The following is a 19,900-nucleotide window of genomic DNA, read 5'->3' on the forward strand; positions in this document are numbered from 1 at the left end:
ACTTCTTCCTCTTCTGCATGGTTCCTGAGGCTCCAAGGGGAGGGACCCAGTGGAGATCTCCAGTTTTGACTCTGTCTAATGTTTGGCTGCTGGTCTCTGCATCACTCCCATCAGCTGCTGAAGGAAACCTCTCTGCTGGCTATTGGGCTAGGTACTGATCTACGACTATATCAGAAGATCGTTGGGAATCATTTTGTTGGTTTTTTTATTTCCTATCCTAGGTCTCTAACATAGTCATCTTCTTATCCATGTTGTCCAGGTTGAGTTTTGTCACTTGTAACCCATAACCACAATGTAAATTGAAAATAAATGACACATACTTCAGTTAGAATTTGGGTTTTAAACAGTTAACTATTTTATTTTTCATAGATACAGAATATAAATCCAACAGAATTGCGATTGGTCCTTGTAGCTGATTACTTTTATCTTGTTCATCTTTTTATCAAGAGCACTGTAATCTTGTTTGTGTGCTTTTCCCCTGGCACAGTCTCTGTGCCTTCTTCATTCCCTGTTCTCTCACTACTCTCTTAATGAATTCATTGTTAACATATGATAAAGTCTCTCCTTTTCTTCCTTTCTTTTTTTGCAACATTGTAACATTTTTCTTCTGATATCTAAGAAAAGATAAAACGTTCTCAGTGGGTTTTTAGTGAGAAGCAAGCAGAACTAAGCTCATCTTGTCTAGAACCCTGCACGCCATAAGAAAGAGAACTGGCAAAACTCAGGATATGGAGTCAGACTGCAAGTTAGTCAGATGAGAAGTCCATTCCCAGTCCTTTCAGAATTAGCAGTAAATGAACATAATATAGCACTCTAAAGGGATGGAATAAGATTTGAATGAAGTAAATCAAAATATTTACTCTCTAATGGTGACAATGCAGCATATGCACAGGTTGATAATAGAACATACTTAAAAACATAGTGAGTCTATAATCAGAGGTGATAAATATCTACCTAGGAGGAACTACACTAAATGAAGCAGAAATAAATGAGGTCGGGGGTGAGGGAGACAAAAGTGAAGCTAAAAGTATCACAAAATACTTTTACATTTGTGTGTGAGTGTGTGTGTGTGTGTGTGTGTGTGTGTGTGTGTGTGTGTCACTATGTACAATAGCTAAGGATGGATGCTAACTAGGTATATGATGATGGAGGAATGAATCCAGAAAACGCACTGTCTACACATGATGGAACTTCTTCCAGCTACAAAGTAAAAAGTTAGGTTTTGCCCAAGTAAGTGTATGCAACTAAAAATAATCTATTAAGCAAGTTAGGCTGATCTGAAAAAACAATATTTTTCCTCATTTTTGGTTCCTAGATATTTAGACAATCATATAAACTATATATATGAATTTTGAACTGTATATTATATGCATAATATATTACATACATAATATATTTTGTGTATGTATGTATCACATCAGATATATTTGGTCCTAGGGAGGGTATGGATCCTATAAGATCATATCTAATGAGAGTCAGTATTGATCCAACACAGTTCTAGGTCTCAAGCAAAGCATTCCAGTTTAAAAGAAATGGACAAAGGATATAAATCATTTCATAATTTTCTTTTTTAAAACAAGAGTGAAGTTATACGGATCTTCCAAGACTGATTTGAGGAAGATATCAGGAAGGAAATAAACAGAGGAAAATACATTCAACCAGTGGGTTAAAGGTCAGGGCTACTCACATGCCAACAGGCTAAAGAAACAGACCTAGCAGGTAATCAACAGACCCAGACAAGAATTGGCCAAGTTGATGATACCGTCAAGCTCCGAGATAATCACTCTACTTATTTGTTCAAAGGCAAATCCTCCAAGAATTCATTTGCAGTATACAGGATCTCCTTCAGTGCCGAGAGGATCAGCATGTCCTTCACGGGGTCCAGCTGCCACTCTGAGACATAATTACTCACCACCAAGATGTCAGATAAGGCAAAACCAAAGACTCCATGGAATGCCTCCAGCTGAAATACAAAAGTGGAAACCCAGAGCTGTGTAAAACGGAGGACCGGAGTTTGATCCACGAAGACACATGTTAAACAAATAGTGTTAAGGAAGAGACAGAAGGGCCCTGGGCTTACTGGCCTACCATTCCATCCAGGCAAGCATGCTCCAAGTTCAGCGAGAATCTTTGTCTCAGAAAGTGAGGTAGAGATCAATTGGGAAAGACACCCAACATTGAATTAGGGCTTCCATACACATATGTAATTATATACATATAAGCATGAACACACATGCACCCCAACACAGACATGTACACAAAACCTCTCAGGTGTCTAACATAGTAAAAATCTCTAATGCCAACATAAAGTATAAGAGAAGTAATAAGAACTAGGAGCTTGGTGATCATTTTTCCATAGTTTTCAAAATCAAAGGTCAGATCCTCTGCAGTAGTTTCTTGAAGAATTTTATGTCAAGTTCCAACATCACTGATACCTTATTTAAAATGGATTAGTATACTCAACATGAATTACAAACAAAGGACATGCTCTGATTGACAGTGTGAAAATGGCTATCACAGCAAAACCAAACTACAAATTTAATCCAATCCCCAGCAAAATTTCAACATAATTGTTCACAGAAATTGGAAAGCCTATCTAACTTCAAACGGAAGTACACATACCAATAAATAAATAAATAAATAAATAAATAAATAATAAGATCACAAAAACAATCCTGAAAAATAAGAGATGGGGATAACACCATCCCAGATCTGAAGTCATATTACCAGGCTACAGTAATAAAATAAGCATGGTATTGGCAAAAATAACAGACATACACTGAAGACCTAGACATAAGTCCACACACCTATGGATTGTTGATAAAACTGATTGTTGATAAAGAAGTCAGAAATGCACACTGGAAAAAAAAGACAGCATCTTCAACAAGTAGGACTGGTCAAACTAGGTGACTGCATGTAGAAGAATAAAAAATATTCCATATTTACCAATCTGTACAAACAACTCCAAACTGTGTTTTGTTCATCAATTTAAGACCAGATACACTGAATCTGACAGAAAAGGAGATTCAGAAAAGGTCTAGCCTTAAAATCATGGCACAGGAAAAAAACTTTCTGAGAAGAATACATTAGCACAGACACTAAGACCAAAAACTAATAAATGGGATCTCGTGAAATTTAAAAGTTTTTTTTTTTAATGACAAAGGACATCATCATTTGGGTAAACTAGCAGCCTGCAATATAGAAAAGAATCTTTTACAATTATACATCTGATTGAGGGTTGAAATCAAAATACATTTTAAAAAACAATGAAAAACAGAGACAAAAAATCTGGGCATCAAAAAAAAAAACCAATTAAAAATGGGATACAGAACTAAACAAAGAGTTCTCAATAGATGAAACACAAGTAACTAGGAAGAGCTTCAAGAAATGTTCCAATATCTTTAGCCATTAGGGAAATGCACAGAGGGCTCACTCTCAAACTTCATCTTACCCCAGTCATAATGACCAAGAGCTATAAAACAAATGGCAGCTCATGGTGGCAAGGGTATGGGGAAAGGGGTCACTTATTCATTTGTGGCAAGCGAACAAACCAGTACAACCACTACAGAGCTTAGTGTGGTGTCTCCTCAGGAAGCTGGAAATGGATCCACCTCAAACTCCATCTAGACCACTCTCAGGCAAAAATCCAAAAGACTCCACATTTCACTAGAGATATTTTCTTATCCATGTTCATTGCTACTCTACTCATAATAACCAGAAATTAGAAACAACCTACATGTCATTCAAATGATGAGTGGGTAATGAAAATGTGGTATGTTTATGCAATGGAATACTATCCAGCTGTTAAGAAAATGAAATTATGAAATCCACAGCTAAATAGGTAGAGCCAGAAAAATATCATGAGTGCAGTAATCCATATCCTAAAAGACAAATATTGTGTTTTCTCTTGTATGTGCATGTTACCTTTAAGGTTTTGGTATGTGTGCTACAATCTGAATAACCACATAGATTAGGTGCCTAGTAAAGGAATGAAAGTTAGAGGACGAAGTCTCTCAAGGACTGAGAAATCTAGTATAGTGTCATGGAAAGATAAAGAGGAAACTAGAATAGAAAGGTTAAATAGAGAGGGGGATGGGAGGAAAGGGTAAAGGGGGGACTATGAGGAAGGACAATTTAAAGGCAAACTGAAAAATATAGAAAGATTTAGAAATTTTCAATCTACTAGGGTATAAATTAGTAAGTATAAGATTTCTAAATTATATATATACATATGAATCTAAATGATGTCATTAAATAATAGCGAAGACAGTGTCCCAATAAGACATCTTATGCCAAGTTAAATGTCCCATGCCAGAAATCAGTTACATCATGTTGAATCATTGGCTAGTAGAGTCCCATGGACTGCCCCACAAAATCACAGGCCACTATCACACTATTAGTTTCACTCCACAACTTGATGGTAATTCCTTATTGATTAAGACACATACTTATATCATAGAACACAGAGAAGTTGATCTGGTACCTAACTAAAAGCTTGGTTTAGAGGACTTATTGGGCTCATTTTGGTTTTATTGAAATGCCATCTAAATATAAGGTAGCTGTAGATATGAGGTGCTTCTGGTGAACTCAGAGTGTCTGACTCATGAGGAACATCGTAGGTTCCTCACTTATCACTGTAGATGATTATATATGGACACAACAGTAAGAAGAGTGGCACCTCGTCCCTGTCAACTTGAATATTATCCCTATGTATTGCATGAGAGGGGTCTCCCTCATTCCATCAGAGTAATAAACATGCTTTAATTCTTAAGCCTAAGTGATACAAACATGCCGAATTACCTGTAAAGAATGCATTTAAAGCTATTCTAAATGGGTTTTATTTGTAAGACATTATTTACTAGGAAATTGGTTATATTAATGCTTACTGTTCTAATCCAATGGTCAAGGTATTAAGAATTTGCAAGTACTTTAGATTTTGGAAAATGAATGAGAGAACTGTGTAACCACCCTGCTGTTCCTTCAGTGCAACACAATAAAACTCTGAAATGGAAAAAAAGAAAAAGAAAAAAAAAAGCTTCACTCCTATAGACTAGCATTCATGGTGCTAGAAGGTACTCTGTATGCAACTGGAGGAGAAAAACAGTTATTCTTGTGACCTACAGCAGTGACCTTCCTGCAAGATATACAGACTTAATAGTGGCACAAATGTTATGGGAGCAACCAACCACTTCTGAATTGGATTTATGGCACACTCCATGAGAAGGAAACCATCCTTGGCCCAACTAAAGTGGCCAAGAAGATAGGTCACGGGCCTAGGAGAAAAACCTTCATCCTATTATTCTGCTAAAGGAACAAAACAATAAAATGACTCATGATGATATTCTGTTTAGACCTGTAGAGCAGTGCCTTCCTCAGTCCACAGCAGAGAAGCTTCTTGTTAGGGTAAATGAGAATTACCACAGAGAAACAAAACTATACAACATACAAAGAATGAGGAGACTTTGGAGCACTCAGCCCTAAATGGGATGTTTTCATCAGACTCCTCCCCTCAAGACTCAGAGATCAACCTATGCAGAAGAGGAGACAGAAAGATTGTAAGAGATAGAAGTGATAGATGACTGCAATAATCAAGTGTCTTTTATACTCAACATGACATTGACACACATGTTAACTCACAGAGAATGTGGCAGAGTGCCTAAGGTCTACATAGACTCAATCCAGAATGAATAGTAGCACTGAGAGAGAGAAGCGAACATAGGATCCCACACCTAACTAAGGAGCTCTCTGGAACTGATGCCTACTGGCAACAACAAAACTCAGTTTTCTCCAGTGAAGTGTCACTGGGTTTATCAACCAACCTCATTCTATGGTGGGCCCATGCCCAGGAACAGCTAGCCAACCCAAATGAACTTCATTGCTTTTTATTTTGTTCATCTATTTGTTTGGGTTTTGTTTTATTTTGTGTTGGCTTTTTTTTTTTTGTCTTATTGATCTTTTACCTGCTTCTTTTCTTTTTTTCTTTTTGTTTTGTGAAGTTTTTAATGATTCCTTTTTTTTTTTTTTTTTGAATGAGAAAGAGCATAAAGGTGAGTTGGTATGGAGGTGCGGAACAAATACGATGAACTGGAGGAAGGGAAAATATGATCAAAATACACTATATGGAAAAAATAAGAACTCTTTGAAAAGAAATGTAACAGGAAGGTAAGGGAAGCAAAACTGGAGACAAAGAGGAAAGTAAGGAATTGGAGGGAGAGAAAGAAGGAGAGGAAAAGATAAAAACATAAACAAAAGGAGTGGGGTTCTGAGGAGCATGAGTAAGAAAGCATCGGCAAGAGAGAGAGGAGAAGGACAGAGTAAGGTCAATAGCATGAGGACCAGTCATGAGTGCTGGTGGAGGAGTGACTAGAAACCTTGGCATGAGCAGGGAACATGAGGCCAGATGATCCTAAATAGTGTCTGCGCTCATGTAGAGTACTGAAGCACGAACATGTGGAAGTCAGCAAACAACCGGAATGGTGACTCCCGATCTACAGGATTCCTATGAAGCTGGAGCCATTGGAACATGCATGGGCTAGTGTCTAGAAATTTCAATTTTCTTTCCAAGGCATGTCCAGGATAGACCAACTTTATTAGACCAGTTGAATGATTAATTCTTGCTTATATTATCTCTTCCTGAACACAGATCACCTAGGCTCCCAATACAGCATTGTCAAGTCTTAGCACTATTAATAAACATTGACCAAGCCTTGCTTCTAGTTTGTATTGCCTTCTCACCTGCCACACAATGTTATTTGTGCCTATCTCCTAGGATTGATAGTATGATTCAGGAAGAAAGATCCACCACATATGTAGTGGTGCATAAGTATGGCCTGTCTTGACATGCCTACAACTCGTTTTCCAACCTCTGCCATATTTTGCTTCCAGTCTATTCTAAAGAATTTAAAGAAATCTTAAGGTTCACTATATGGCGAGTTTCTAATGTCTATGATTCTCTAAGATGTAAAATCATAAAATGAATTGTCATCACTGCCAGCTTCTGCCTTTCTGTCTACTTCAAATATCGAGATTTCCACTACATTGAGGACCCCATGAATCTCAGACATGCTACCTTTTCATCCTTCGGTACATTAATTTAAACTTCCCTTGCCTGAATCACTTTCTCCTTTTGTCTTTTCTCTTATTAAAGTGCTTAGACACTATCTCTCAGTGTCACCTTGCTATAAAAATCATCCCCTGTGCCTTTTTTTCTCCTTTGAACCATCAGGATACATTGTCGTCACCATTTCTTACGTGATATTTATTATGTGTGATCATGTCATAGTCCTTCATGTGTTTTTCTTTACCCTCACCTCAGTCTGTAAAATGATAATATTTTAGTGCAATAATTGTATTCATTATCTGTATATGAGAATAGAGGCTATAATATTGGTTTGATCATAAACAATTTGATAAAAATGTGTTGAATTAAATTAAATTGCAGCAAATGTAATTAAACATTAAGTTCAACACAAAGATAAGCTTGTGGTTATTTAATATTTTAAACCTGGGAAGTGTGTCCTAACTATTCCAGCAATTATTTTAATTCTTCTCCAGTTACGTACATTTCTTGTTCTTTATATGAGGTTGAGTATATGGATATCAACATTCCTCAAAGAACTGTTTATGTATTACCTTGGACTTCACAGGACTATAGTTGTATATGTCTGTCATGTCTTCTTTTGTAATCAGATCCAGGCTATCCACGTGTGTAAGTAAAGCCAAATGCAGAATGCCTGTGTTGAAGAGATGTATAGAATTTTATCCTTACAGACATCAGCAGCATGTTTAACTTAGTAAGTTATCAGTTTTGCTGCCAGCAGGTAATGGGCCAACTTTAGATTTAGGGATTTTTCTACCTCCAATGCCTCCTCCACCTCACACATACACACTCCATACACTGGAGCTTCTTTTGCATGCAATGTACTCTTCATCCCAATCTAAGAAATGAAGCTTCACTAGAGACCACATTTTGCAAAAACTAAAATTTAGCCCATATTATTGCCAATTGCTATTCAATGCTAAATGTGCTGACTTAGTAGGAACTGGAAAAAAACTTACAGAATATGGGACTTCTCCAACAGCGAGAGGAAACATCATTCCTCATGAATAAGGTTTTACTACTATTTCACGGTACTGACAAAAAAAAGTCCTTATCTAAGTTTTTAAACCTTTTAATTCCAGTGAGCAGGTAAGACCATCATCCCTAGCTTCTTAGTCGAATTTGTGATGAACTCTGTCCAACTCTGATGCATAAAACCAAGAGAAGCCAGAATTGGCACCGGAACTACCAGCTTGTGTTCCCTTCTGCCTTCCTGATGCCTTTCTCTACCCGACATCTTAGATGCTGGCCTTTTTTCTAAACTATCGCTATCTATAGTCTAATCCTTTAAGGTCCAAAAGAAAAGATATAGCCCCTAGCCAAAAACTACATGACAAAATATAAAGCAGTGTGTGAACGGGGGTGGCTTTTCTTCACCTTGTGTAATATTTACAGTCAAAATATTCAGAGGGAGGTCCTATCATTACATCATGTTAAGGTATTGAGGGAAATTGAGTTTAAGTCACATGTGCATGATCATGCAGCTGTTGAGAGCTCACCGAGATGTAACCATGGTAATGATCCAAAAAGACTCCCACTTGCAAGCACGATAGTCCTTCATCTTACCCCCCAAAAATTTGCTGATAAGTCCAGTCAGTTACCTTCAGTAGCAAAATGAAATAACACTCACCATGTTTTATCAAGTCTCTTCGAATTTTCTTGATCTTTGCCACCAGCTCAGAAGAGTGCATTTCAAAAGAATTGATATCAAACACAAAAACCACACAGTGAATTCTGTCCTTCAGCAGTGGGTCATGGGTATAGTTCGGATGGTTTGATGTGATTGGTTTCATGGAATCGAACTATAAAATATATAAGAAGGTGGAAGTTACAGTGTGTTTGCTTATAAATGATACTCCAGTCCTGTGCATTTGAAAATGCACAGATACCTGATACTAAAAGGCTAATCATAAGATGGAGAAGAAAGTAATTACACAAGTGGACAGTGGCTCTTTTACACAGCCTGATAAAGGATCTCTAATCAAGGGATACATGATGTAGGGGCTATAATGCAATAAGATTCTCAAGAAAGTGAATAAGACTGTGGCAGCTTAGTGCTTTAAATAAAAGAAACCATGTGTATGAAAACAGGAGTCAGAGCATTTGGAGAGGAAGTTGGAGTCATCACACAGTGTATTAAGAGGAAGAACTTTCATGATGCAAAAGTGTCATGAATCTTGAGCTAACAATTGTTCTGCCTGGGTGTGTCTCACAGAGAGCATGGTATAAAGACAACACAGTATCCACACAGCATCTTGACTGTAAACCTATTCGCACAACAAAAGCGCAGTATATCAATAAGCCATATTAACTACCATTTCTCTAAAACAGAAGGAAATACAATGATGCATGTATTTTCTTGGATGCTGCAAAGCAGAAGAAAGTCATAAATTTGATATGATTTCTTAAAGGAAAAACAAAGGGATTTGTTCGGATAAACAGAAAAAAGATCAATTCATTAATTGATAAATCCATAAATCAAATTAAACATGGTACTTAGACGTAATAAGTACAAAGTCAAATTGTTTCTGTGTGACTGCAAAACACAATGTAATTAGTATGACATCCTTATATGATGCATGCCCAACATGGTATAAAAGCCTTCTAGTATTGTTATATCATATCCAGATGTGATTGTTACTTTACTAAGTAATATTAAATATGATTATGTTAAAATTAGGTGGCTTACACTAATAATGGAGTCTGTTCTGAGGTTACTGTGTAAGATGAAGAAATTAGTTGATACAATATTCTATCAACTCTACTGTTTGAGAATAAGAGTCCTCAAATTAGAAGGAAGTCAGTAAAATATAATTAGAAAAAATTAAATTAAAATTCTCAAGTCCAGGATTTTAATACATATTTATGAATTTACAAGATATCTTATTAGAAAAAATTATGTTTCCCTGAAAAGTGTAAGAAAAAAATTGACCAACAAGATAGCAACAACTTTTCTAATGCTACAATGTGGGGAGCCGCCCTCACATTCGCCGTTGCAAGATGGCGCTGACATCCTGTGTTCTAAGTGGTAAACAAATAATCTGCGCATGTGCCAAGGGTAGTTTTCCACTACATGTGCTCTGCCTTCCCCGTGACGACAACTCGGCCGATGGGCTGCAGCCAATCAAGGAGTAATACGTCCTAGGCGGAGAATAATTCTCCTTAAAAAGGGACGGGGTTTCGCCATTCTCCCCTTTTGCACTCTTGCTCTGGCTCTTGCTTCTTGCTCCTGAAGATGTAAGCAATAAAGCTCTTGCGCTCTTGCGCTCTTGCCCTCTCTCTTGCTCTCTTGCGCTTTGGCTCCTAAAGATGTAAGCAATAGAGCTCTTGCTCTCTTGCTCTCTGGCTCCTGAAGATGTAAGCAATAAAGTTTTGCCACAGAAGGTTCTGGTTTGCTGCATCTTTCCTGGCCGGTCGCGAACGAGTGTAAGACTACAAGTCAAGGCTTTTTGAAGAAACAACTGATTCACCCTACAGGATAGGAAACATATAAGATATGTACCCAGGAGACCACAGAGCAAGAAATATAGAAAGACTGTGTCTCTGTCAAAGGAACTGGGATTTAACTTGTAAATCCCACGTCCCTATTGATGCCAGCATTGGAAAATGGAAAAACTATAATGTATCAAAATATATCAAATATAGTTAATTGTGTGAAATTCACAATGATAATAAATAAACAACATAATTGATGGCAAGTATTCAGAAGACAACTTATTATTTTAAAAAGTTCATAAAGCAGACAAAAAAATTCCAGCTTGTTTTTATATCCTGCTTTTCCCTGTATTTATGTGTACCACTATGAAATCAGAGAGTGGGCATGGGAGAATTTCTCTCCATAGGGGCATGATGAAGAATGATGGGAAGAGAACACTACTACATTCACTCTAATAAATAAATGATTCTCACACTGAACGCTAATGAAATCAAGAAAACCCGACACTATACACCTGCAGATGGTATACCACCTATGAAGTAGAATCCACTTCACAATATTTCTCTGAACGCAGTTAACTGTTTTTTGTACTGTGAAAAGCAGTACACATAAAATAACACTTAAGGATGCAAACAGAGTCCATGCTATAAAGAGGTCTAGGAAACAACCATTCCAATGTCTTAAAAAGACAAGTTGTAGTGCCAGTGAGATGACTTGCAGGTGGAAGCGTTCGCCAACAGCAAATCCAGACGACCTGAGTTCAATCCCCAGAAACAACATGGTGGAAGGAGAGAACCAACCCTCCTCAACATGTCTTCTGACCTTTCCACTCACACATGAGCATACACACGTACACACACACACACACACATACACACACACACACACAGTGGGGGGAAGAGATTTATCTTTTATATAGTTAAATTGCAAAGAAAAGCAGAATATAATAATTTTTAATAAAAGTAACCATGCTATGGTTATTATAGCAATGGTCAAAAAATATATAGATGATAGATAGATAGATAGATAGATAGATAGATAGATAGATAGATAGATAGATAGAGATATAGCTAGATAGATAGATTGGTAGATGATAGATTGAGAGATAGATGTGTGTGTGTGTTTCTTTGTATTATAAAAATGATACCCAACTATATCCAAACTGTTATGTGTGAGGAAAACTTGCTAATTAAGGTCACCATCTACCATGACTACATAGCTCCTCTGAGCTCAGTAAAAAATTAGAGAACTCCCTTTACCAGAAAGTCTTCCTTTTTTTAACCTACTTCCCACACCCTCTACCTCAGGAAGGTCAATTATTCCTTGGCAGACCTTCAAAGTTCAACTTCCCCCAATTGCTGAAAGGAGACGGAAATGGCTGTCTCCTGAGAGGCTCTGTCAGTGCCTGACAAATACAGAAGTGGATGCTCACAGCCACCATTGGACTAAGCACAGGGTCCCCAATGAAGGAGCTAGAGAAAGGACCCAAGGAGCTGAAGGGGATTGCAGCCCTATAGGAGGAACAATAATATGAACTAACCAGTACCCCCAGAGTTCCCTGGGACTAAACCACCAACCAAAGAGTACACATGTTGAGACTCATGGCTCCAGCTGCATATGTAGTAGAGGATGGTCTAGTCTATCATCAATGAAAGGAGAGGCCCTTGGTCCTGTGAAGGCTCTATGCATCAGTGTAGGGGAATGCCAGGGCCAGGGATCAGGAGTGGGTGGGTTGGTGAGCAGGGGGAGGGGGAAGGGGAGAGGAGTTTTTCGGAGGGGAAACCAGGAAAGGGTATAACATTTGAAATGTAAATAAAGAAAATATCTAATAAAAATGTTTAAAAAAAAGAATAAAGAAAAAAGAACCCACCCAGCAAGTACCTAGAATTCCTGGAATGTCTCTCATACAAATGAGGCATTTGCAGTGCTTTAAACTCTAGCCAGTGATTTTCATTTGCCCTGAAAACTACTTGCCACTCTCCAAAGTTTGTATATAACCCTTTTCCACCCCAAGTAAAGTGTATGCACACCAGCCCACCCCAATAAAGGTAAGTGTCCAGGTAAGTGTTTCATGGCAGATCATCAGCGTAGGCCTCTGTCTAAAAGAGCTGTTCCAGGCTGCTGTGCAGCAGCATTTGGACACCTGAGAGGGAGGAAGCAAAGGGCCCAGAACCTCAGCTGGCACTCCACAGAGGGTACAGCCAGGTGACACATACCACAGGTATGGTTTCCCTGATTTGCTTCTAAATGATACAGGAGAAGAGAAGAGAAGAAATACAGATTACATAAGATTGTGCATGACTCACGGATTCTGAAGCTCATTCCAAAGCTGGGTACATAGGAATTCATTAATCTATTTTGTCTACTTTTATATAAATTTTAAGTGTTCTATAATAAAAAACAGTCTTTAAACTGTCTACATGTCATCTCTATATTAAGGAATAAAAGAAACTTCCAAGATCAAAAAGTTAAGACAGTCTTTCTGGATAATCCACAGGATATGTGAACATACAAATTAAACTAAGCCATAAAGTATGAATAAAATGTCCCTCAAAACAACAATAAATCAATCACAAGAAAGCTTTCTTTCAAAAGTATATATAAAAACTGTCAAGAGTGGCCTGGAGAGATGGCTCAGCTGTTAAGAGCACTGACTTCTCTTCTGGAGATCCTGAGTTCAAATCCCAGCCACCACCTGGTGGCTCACAACCATCTGTAGTGGGATCTGATGCCCTCTTCTGGTGTGTCTGAAGACAGCAACAGTGTACTCATGTGCATAAAATAAATAAATAAATCTTTTTTAAAAAAACTGTCAAGAAAAGCAAGAGAGTTGAATATGATAGAGTATATCAAGAAATTATTTATTTCTGCAGTAATAAAAATGATTAAGCAATATGTAATTAAGGTGACATCACAAAGGAATAAATAAACATATCAATAGAAAAAAAAAACTTACAGAATGCAAAATGTGACTCCCATACATTTTAATCATCCTGAACAGAGGATGACAAAGACATCGCTGAAAGAAGCAGCCACAATGGGCTATTCACTTGGTTCAAGATAAAGGATTACTTTGTTATCTAAATGTTTGTGGAGATGACTAGAAGTTTAAAGCAAACTAGAAACCGAAACAACTCTTTGACTTCCCCCCCCCACCCCCCGCATTCTCCCCTCCTGCAGTCAGCATAGGCTGAGAAGTATAGAGATGGAGGACACACACCTACTTATGTGAGGTTGCTAGAAATTTACTAACATTTTGCGTGCAAAAAAAAACAAAAACAAAAACAAAAACAAAAATAAAAATCAATCTATCACATAGATTCTAAAATCAAGGTGCCAGTAAAGTTGATGTCTACTGATGGTTATTCAAAGGTTCATCTTTAACCTGTCCCCTCACATGGCAAAAAAGGGATCAGCTGAGAAGAGCACTAATTCTATCCTTAAGGGCTCCATCCACAAGACATGACTATTTCCCAAAACCTCTACCTACTGATGCCATCAAATTGATGTCTGAGGCTTCAACATATGACATCCTGGGGGTGGGGGGGGGGATTCAGTCCCTAACACCCGTGCTGGCAAGGTTTATCTTAACAACACAGGCTAGAGTCATCAGAAAGGGGGCAACCTCAGGTGAGAAAATGCCCCCGTAAGATCTGACTGTAGATAAGCCTGTGTGGCATTTCTTAGTGATGGATAGGGGAGCGCCTGGCCCATCATCTATGGTGCCATTCCTGGGCTGTTGGCCCTGAGTTCTATAAGACAGCAGGCTGAACAAGTCATGAGGAGCAAGCCAGTAAGCAGTACCCATCCATGGCCCCTGTGTCAGCCCCTGCCTCCAGGTTCCTGTCCTGCCTGAATTTTGTCCTGAATTCTTTTGATGATGAACTGCGGTGCGGAAGCATAAGCTGAATAAACCCTTTTCTTCCCAACTTGCTTTTTGGTCTCGTTATATTTTGTTACAGTGATATTAACCTTGACTAACACAGTATTCCAGGCTGCGGTGTTCAAAAGAGGGGAAACTTCTGAAATTAATAACCCCACAAAAGCTCTCACTTTCCCAAGTTTCTGTCTTCAGATTTCCTGCTGGTAAAAATGAACTTAGAGATATAATTCATACAGATGGATATCTGTTTCACGAAAAAAGAGTGCAAACACTTGATGGCCCTTATAATAGGTGTAACAGAGGAATCCTCTGGATATTTAAAATTCCTGGTGAATTCTCTATTGAAAGGAACAAAGGAGATTGAGCAAGTGCAGTTTAGCATGCTCAAGCAGCAATGTTAGGCCAGAGTTTGAGGTGGGTTGCAAGCAAAGCAAACATCCTAAAAAATAAATTCATTTAAAAAAATATCAGTCGAATCTTACCTGGTATCTGTCAGGAGTGTGGCCCTTTAAGATGTGCCATACATCATCTGTGTGCAAGCCGGCATTCTCACCCAGCCCCAGTGAGTCACACAGAATAAATGGCAGGGGGTCACTGTCATCCTTGGCCTTGATGGAATATGTCCTGTACTGAAAAGTGAAAGACAACAACCTGAAAACAGCATTTCTTTTTTTTTTTTTTTTGCTATAAATTTAAATAAAGTCTACATAAGATTGACTGGCCAAATAGTTCCCAATACAGTTAAGTTGAACCGAGAAGCCTGGGTAGGCTAAAATACAAGTACCTTGTCAGAGATTCCATCTTCATCACAGCCCACCAAGATCTGGTGTGTGATGCTGCCCTTGAACACAGACTTGACTGAGTTCACAAAGCTAGACTTCCCAGCTCCAATAGGACCCAGCAGCAGAACTCGTGTTTGCTGAACCAGGTCTCCATAGGGCTTGTAGTCTCTCAGGGCCTGCAGTAAATTACTATGTAACCTGTTAAGACGTAGCAAACATTAAGAACTGACTGGTCGGCTCAGAGGACCTCACCATGCATCTTCTAATAAGTCACTTCTCTACCCTATAGCGTTTCTAATTAGCAGCTTGCCTTCTTCCACGTGCACACAAGCCCATTGAATATGGTGGTTTGAATGAGAGTGTCCCTCATAGGCTTAGGGAACTGGACATTGGTGTTTGGAAAGATTTTCAGAGCCTTTAGGAAGTGAAACCTTGCCAGAAGAGAACATCAGTGAAGGCCCGCTTTGCGTGCTTGTAACCTCGGTCACTTCCTGTCTTTTCGCTCTGTAACCGTTTTCCTGGGGCCTGCTGCCATGCTTTCCATGATTGTAGCCATACCTTCCCTACCGTGATAGTCTCTCTCCCTAGGCCAAAATAGTCCCTCTCTTCCTTAAGTTGCTTTTGGTTGTGGTATTTTGTTATAATAACTGAAACATAACAGTGCTGATCAGTCCTAAAACTGTTCACTGATATTATTACATCTTGTTAATTCAGTAATAGATATTAGTCATGCCAAAGGTGAAGATTAATAATGGTAAACGTTAAAAGTCATTATATAACATATATTTGAAGTTTATAGACTTAGGACATTTCTAACATGTTCTCATTAATAGATGTTTTCAGCCTGGTAATAATTCTCAGCACATCCTAAAGTAAAAACCCTACTATAAGAATTCTAAAAGACACAAACACATAGACAACATTATTTTTCCTCAAGTAAAACATATTAAAAATAGTCCCCTCCCACTGACTGCTCTATTAACATTGCCAGGATCAATATGTTTAGCAATTATTGACATGGGTTTTGGCTATTCATTGATATTCATATATATTAATTGTAATAATTTGTGCCAAAAAGTTTGGTGACATACATTGTCATAATAAAAGGTAATAGAGCAATAAAATGTTAAAAACTGAAAGGGGCACCAACCCACCCACAAAACCTTCAACCCAAAATTTATCCTATCTATTAGAAATGCAGGAACGGGGGGTGGAGCAGAGACTGAGGGAATGACCAAGCAATAATTGGCCCAACCAGAGACCCATCCAATGGGCAAGCACCAGTCCCTGACACCATTAATGATACTCTGTTATGCTTGTTATGGTTGTCCTCTGAGAGACTTAATCCAGCAGCTAACTGAAGCAGACTTAGAGTCCCCACAGCCAAATAGTGGATGGAGCTTATGGACTCTTATGGAAGAGTTGGGGCAAGAATTGAGGACTCCAGAGAGGATGGGAACTCCACAGGAAGACAACAGAGTCAACAAATCTGGACCTTTTAGGTTCTCAGAGACTGAACCACCAACCAGGAAGCATGCATGGGCTGGACCCAGGCCTCCCCACTTATACGTAGCAGATGTGCAACTCTGTTATCATGTGGGTACCAAGCAACTGGAGAAGGGGCTATACCTAAGGCTATTGCTTATCTATAGAACACTTTCTTCTAGCTGGGCTGCCAGTCTGGCCTAAGTGGGAGAGGATGCTCCTAGCTTTACAAAGACTTGATGTGCTAGGGTGGAGGGATACCAAGAGGGGCCTCCACCCTCTCAGAGGAGAAGGGATGTCAAGTGAATAATTAATAATAATTTAAAAAAAACATTGACTTACACAGCAATGCCTCTTGTCTTTCTTTCATCCAACAACTCTAAAGAAAATAACAGATAATATAGATTATAAATTCTTAAATTGGCAGGTCAAATGAATGTGAGCAAACTCACTAGGGACAGAGCTATTAGTAATCATTCACAAATGGGCCTCATCCACGTTGTCTCACTTGGAGACAGCAGCGTTCAGGAGGAGCCTGCAGATGAGTTCTCCTAGCTGCTCCCTGGTCTTTCAGCTTCACTCTAACAGGAATTGGGATTGGGACTGGGTGTGTCTTCTGAATCAGAAAGGCAGAACATGGAAGTATACACAAACCAAGGTAAGACTAACATCAACTGATATTTCCCCCAAATGTAGTATTAGGTCAGAAAGATGCAGTATGCAGAGATGCATAAAAATAATTTTTAAAATATGCATAAATTTTTGTCCAAGCCAGCTGTCAATAGGAACTTCTATTTAATTGATGCATTCCTGGCTCAAAAGAGAAGTCAAAAGTAGATTAAAAAAATAATAATGTCTAGTCACTCCAAGAAACTATTAGTTTAGCAATGCTATCAAATCTCTAAATAATTCTCACTATGGGGCCACATGTAGAACAACCAAGCAAATATCATTAAATTACCAAAACCATACATTATAAAGATTTCATTCAATGACCAAGACATAATTAAACTTGAAATAAATACCACATACAAAAATAAAAGCAAACTTCTGAGTTTATACAAAAGCACTCTCTGAAATAGCACCTGTGTCTGAGAGGAAAGATAAAACTATAGTTATGTTAAATCAACTGTGTAAAAACCTTACAGCAACTTTGTGATAATTGGGGCTTTATCATGGTAGGAAATAAGGAATGTTTGAAAATGGAAACAAAAACCGTAGGATCTCTTAAGAACATAAAAGAGTCAGGCAGTCTTGGACCACAGCTTTAAAGCCAGTACTTCGGAGACAAAGGCAAGAGGATCTCTGTGAATTTGAGGATAGCCTGGTCTACAGAGCAAGTTTCAGGCAGCCAGAGCTACACAGAGGAACTGGGTCTCCAAAGAAACTGAAAGCAACAATAACCAAAACAGGAGTGATTAGTCAAACCAAGAATATAAATTGTAAAACCTTAGACAGGGACAAATTAGTGATGAGTTGACTCTTAAGCTGAAATGAACTAATAACTGCCTGGGCTAACTAAGGAAAGCCAACTACTCTATGTGATCACAGAAGTGTGAGGAATCTAACACAGTCAAACTCACAAAAAACAACTAATGACCACAGGCAAAGGGGGAGGGGTCATAGTAAAGGCTGCACATGTCATGACCCAAAACGACGACATCCTAGGGAGTTTATACATAGGTAAGTAGTCCCATTTCATGATAGAATTTTAGTAATTTCTGCCAGGTCAGTTCTGTGGGTCATCTCTCCAGACTTGAGAGCCTGAGTTTAAGCATGTCCTTCCCTCAGGAATATGTCATCTAACATTGTCATATGTCACCAAGCAGGTAGTGGAGAGCTTCAGTAGGTTTATCTGAGCAAACTTACCTTCACATCGAAAAGCTTCACACTCCTGAATAGGTATGACATTATTGCGAGCAGTCAGTTGGAGCATTTTACAGATTGCTGAACTTACAATCACAGCTTTCTCATCTAATAGTATAGAGAAATCATTAGTTTTTCTTTTATGGAACAATAAATATGGTGAATCTGGTCCTTTTGCACATAGTGAAAATCCAGTCTCTTGGAGTGCAAAAATGGTGATAGAAACATCTTTTCCCTGGAAGCCCTCTTTCAGGTACATGCCAATAACACACTTTTCACTGTAAACCACTATCATGGTAGGACCTTGATTCTCACATGTGCAGAGCAAATTCTGATGAGAAAACTTCTGCACACTCGCCTTGTAAAGAAGACAAAAACGTTTTCCTCCAAAATAATTCTGCAGGCACTTTTCTTGCTGCCATGTCAAACGAGTTCTCATGGCCATACTTCAGTCTAGTGGAAAAGCCCTCTTAAAGAGCACAGTCCTCTTTAAACACGGAAGTCTAGAAAGACACACACAAAGCTCTCATTTACTCCAATTGTCTCATAGAACCCAGGAAACTAACAAACAAGAGACAAACCTGTAACAAGAAAATCTTTACAAAAATGTTCATTTAAATAATTGCTTTCAATCTTTTAAATACTCCTGTTTCCAAGCAAATAAGGTAAGTGGAAAGAAAGCTGTAGTGCATACCTGTGTGAAGAGTCTGTACCGAGGCTGGCACCGAGGAGGGCAGCTTCTGTCTCAGTGACCAAGCCTGTAGAAAATGAAGAGAAACTTTTCCTCTGTTTGCCTCATCCTGCTCGGGAAACGAAAACTGAAACTCTGTATACCTACTCACGCTGGCAGCGAGCCAACTTCAGTAGGCTTTTAAATAGCAAAGTCGGTCCAAGAGTGTGTCAGGAAATTTTAGGAAGCAGGGGCTCTCATGGGACTGGGGTTTGCTTCTTCTTCTTCTTCTTCTTCTTCTTCTTCTTCTTCTTCTTCTTCTTCTTCTTCTTCTTCTTCTTCTTCTTCTTCTTCTTCTTCTTAGGTAAATTCAACAAGTTGCTGTAGATGGACATGCAAAGCAAAATTAACTATGTATTGAATCTCTGAAATGCATCTTAAAGTCACCAGCTTCGCTTAGTCTCTGTTATCATTTTATTCCAAACTAGTGTGCATCCCTCCAGAGGCTGCTACGGCGAGCACAAGCACCCTTCTATAACACCTGGCTACAAGAAGGATGTCGCCTTTATTTCACTAAATTTGAAGGGAAACAAACATGGTCAACACAGTACACTATAGGCAATATACTCAACAAGAAGAGTACAGAGAGGGATGGGGAGTATCCTGCCTGTCAGCAGGA

The 19,900-nt window shown here is 38.6% G+C and overlaps 1 protein-coding gene across 2 annotated transcripts; it reads right to left on the bottom strand.

The window, feature by feature from the left end:
• Positions 1-331: 331 nt before the first annotated feature.
• Positions 332-19,320, bottom strand: Ifi44 (interferon-induced protein 44). Of its 2 annotated transcripts, NM_133871.3 has the most exons (8): positions 19,246-19,320; positions 18,555-19,054; positions 17,028-17,064; positions 15,203-15,398; positions 14,901-15,047; positions 8,730-8,901; positions 7,633-7,733; positions 332-1,963 (listed from the first exon to the last, which is right to left on the bottom strand). In NM_133871.3, the coding sequence occupies exons 2-8, from the start codon at positions 18,994-18,996 to the stop codon at positions 1,790-1,792; spliced, it is 1,269 nt and encodes a 422-aa protein (NP_598632.2). In that variant the 5' UTR covers positions 18,997-19,054; positions 19,246-19,320; the 3' UTR covers positions 332-1,789. The 2 variants fall into 2 exon arrangements, with proteins under 2 accessions (NP_598632.2, NP_001357700.1); NM_001370771.1 differs by lacking the exon at positions 7,633-7,733.
• Between the last annotated feature and the right edge of the window lie 580 nt (positions 19,321-19,900).

The sequence above is a fragment of the Mus musculus genome, chromosome 3 (assembly GCF_000001635.26).
Source record: "Mus musculus strain C57BL/6J chromosome 3, GRCm38.p6 C57BL/6J".
NCBI lineage: Eukaryota > Metazoa > Chordata > Mammalia > Rodentia > Muridae > Mus > Mus musculus.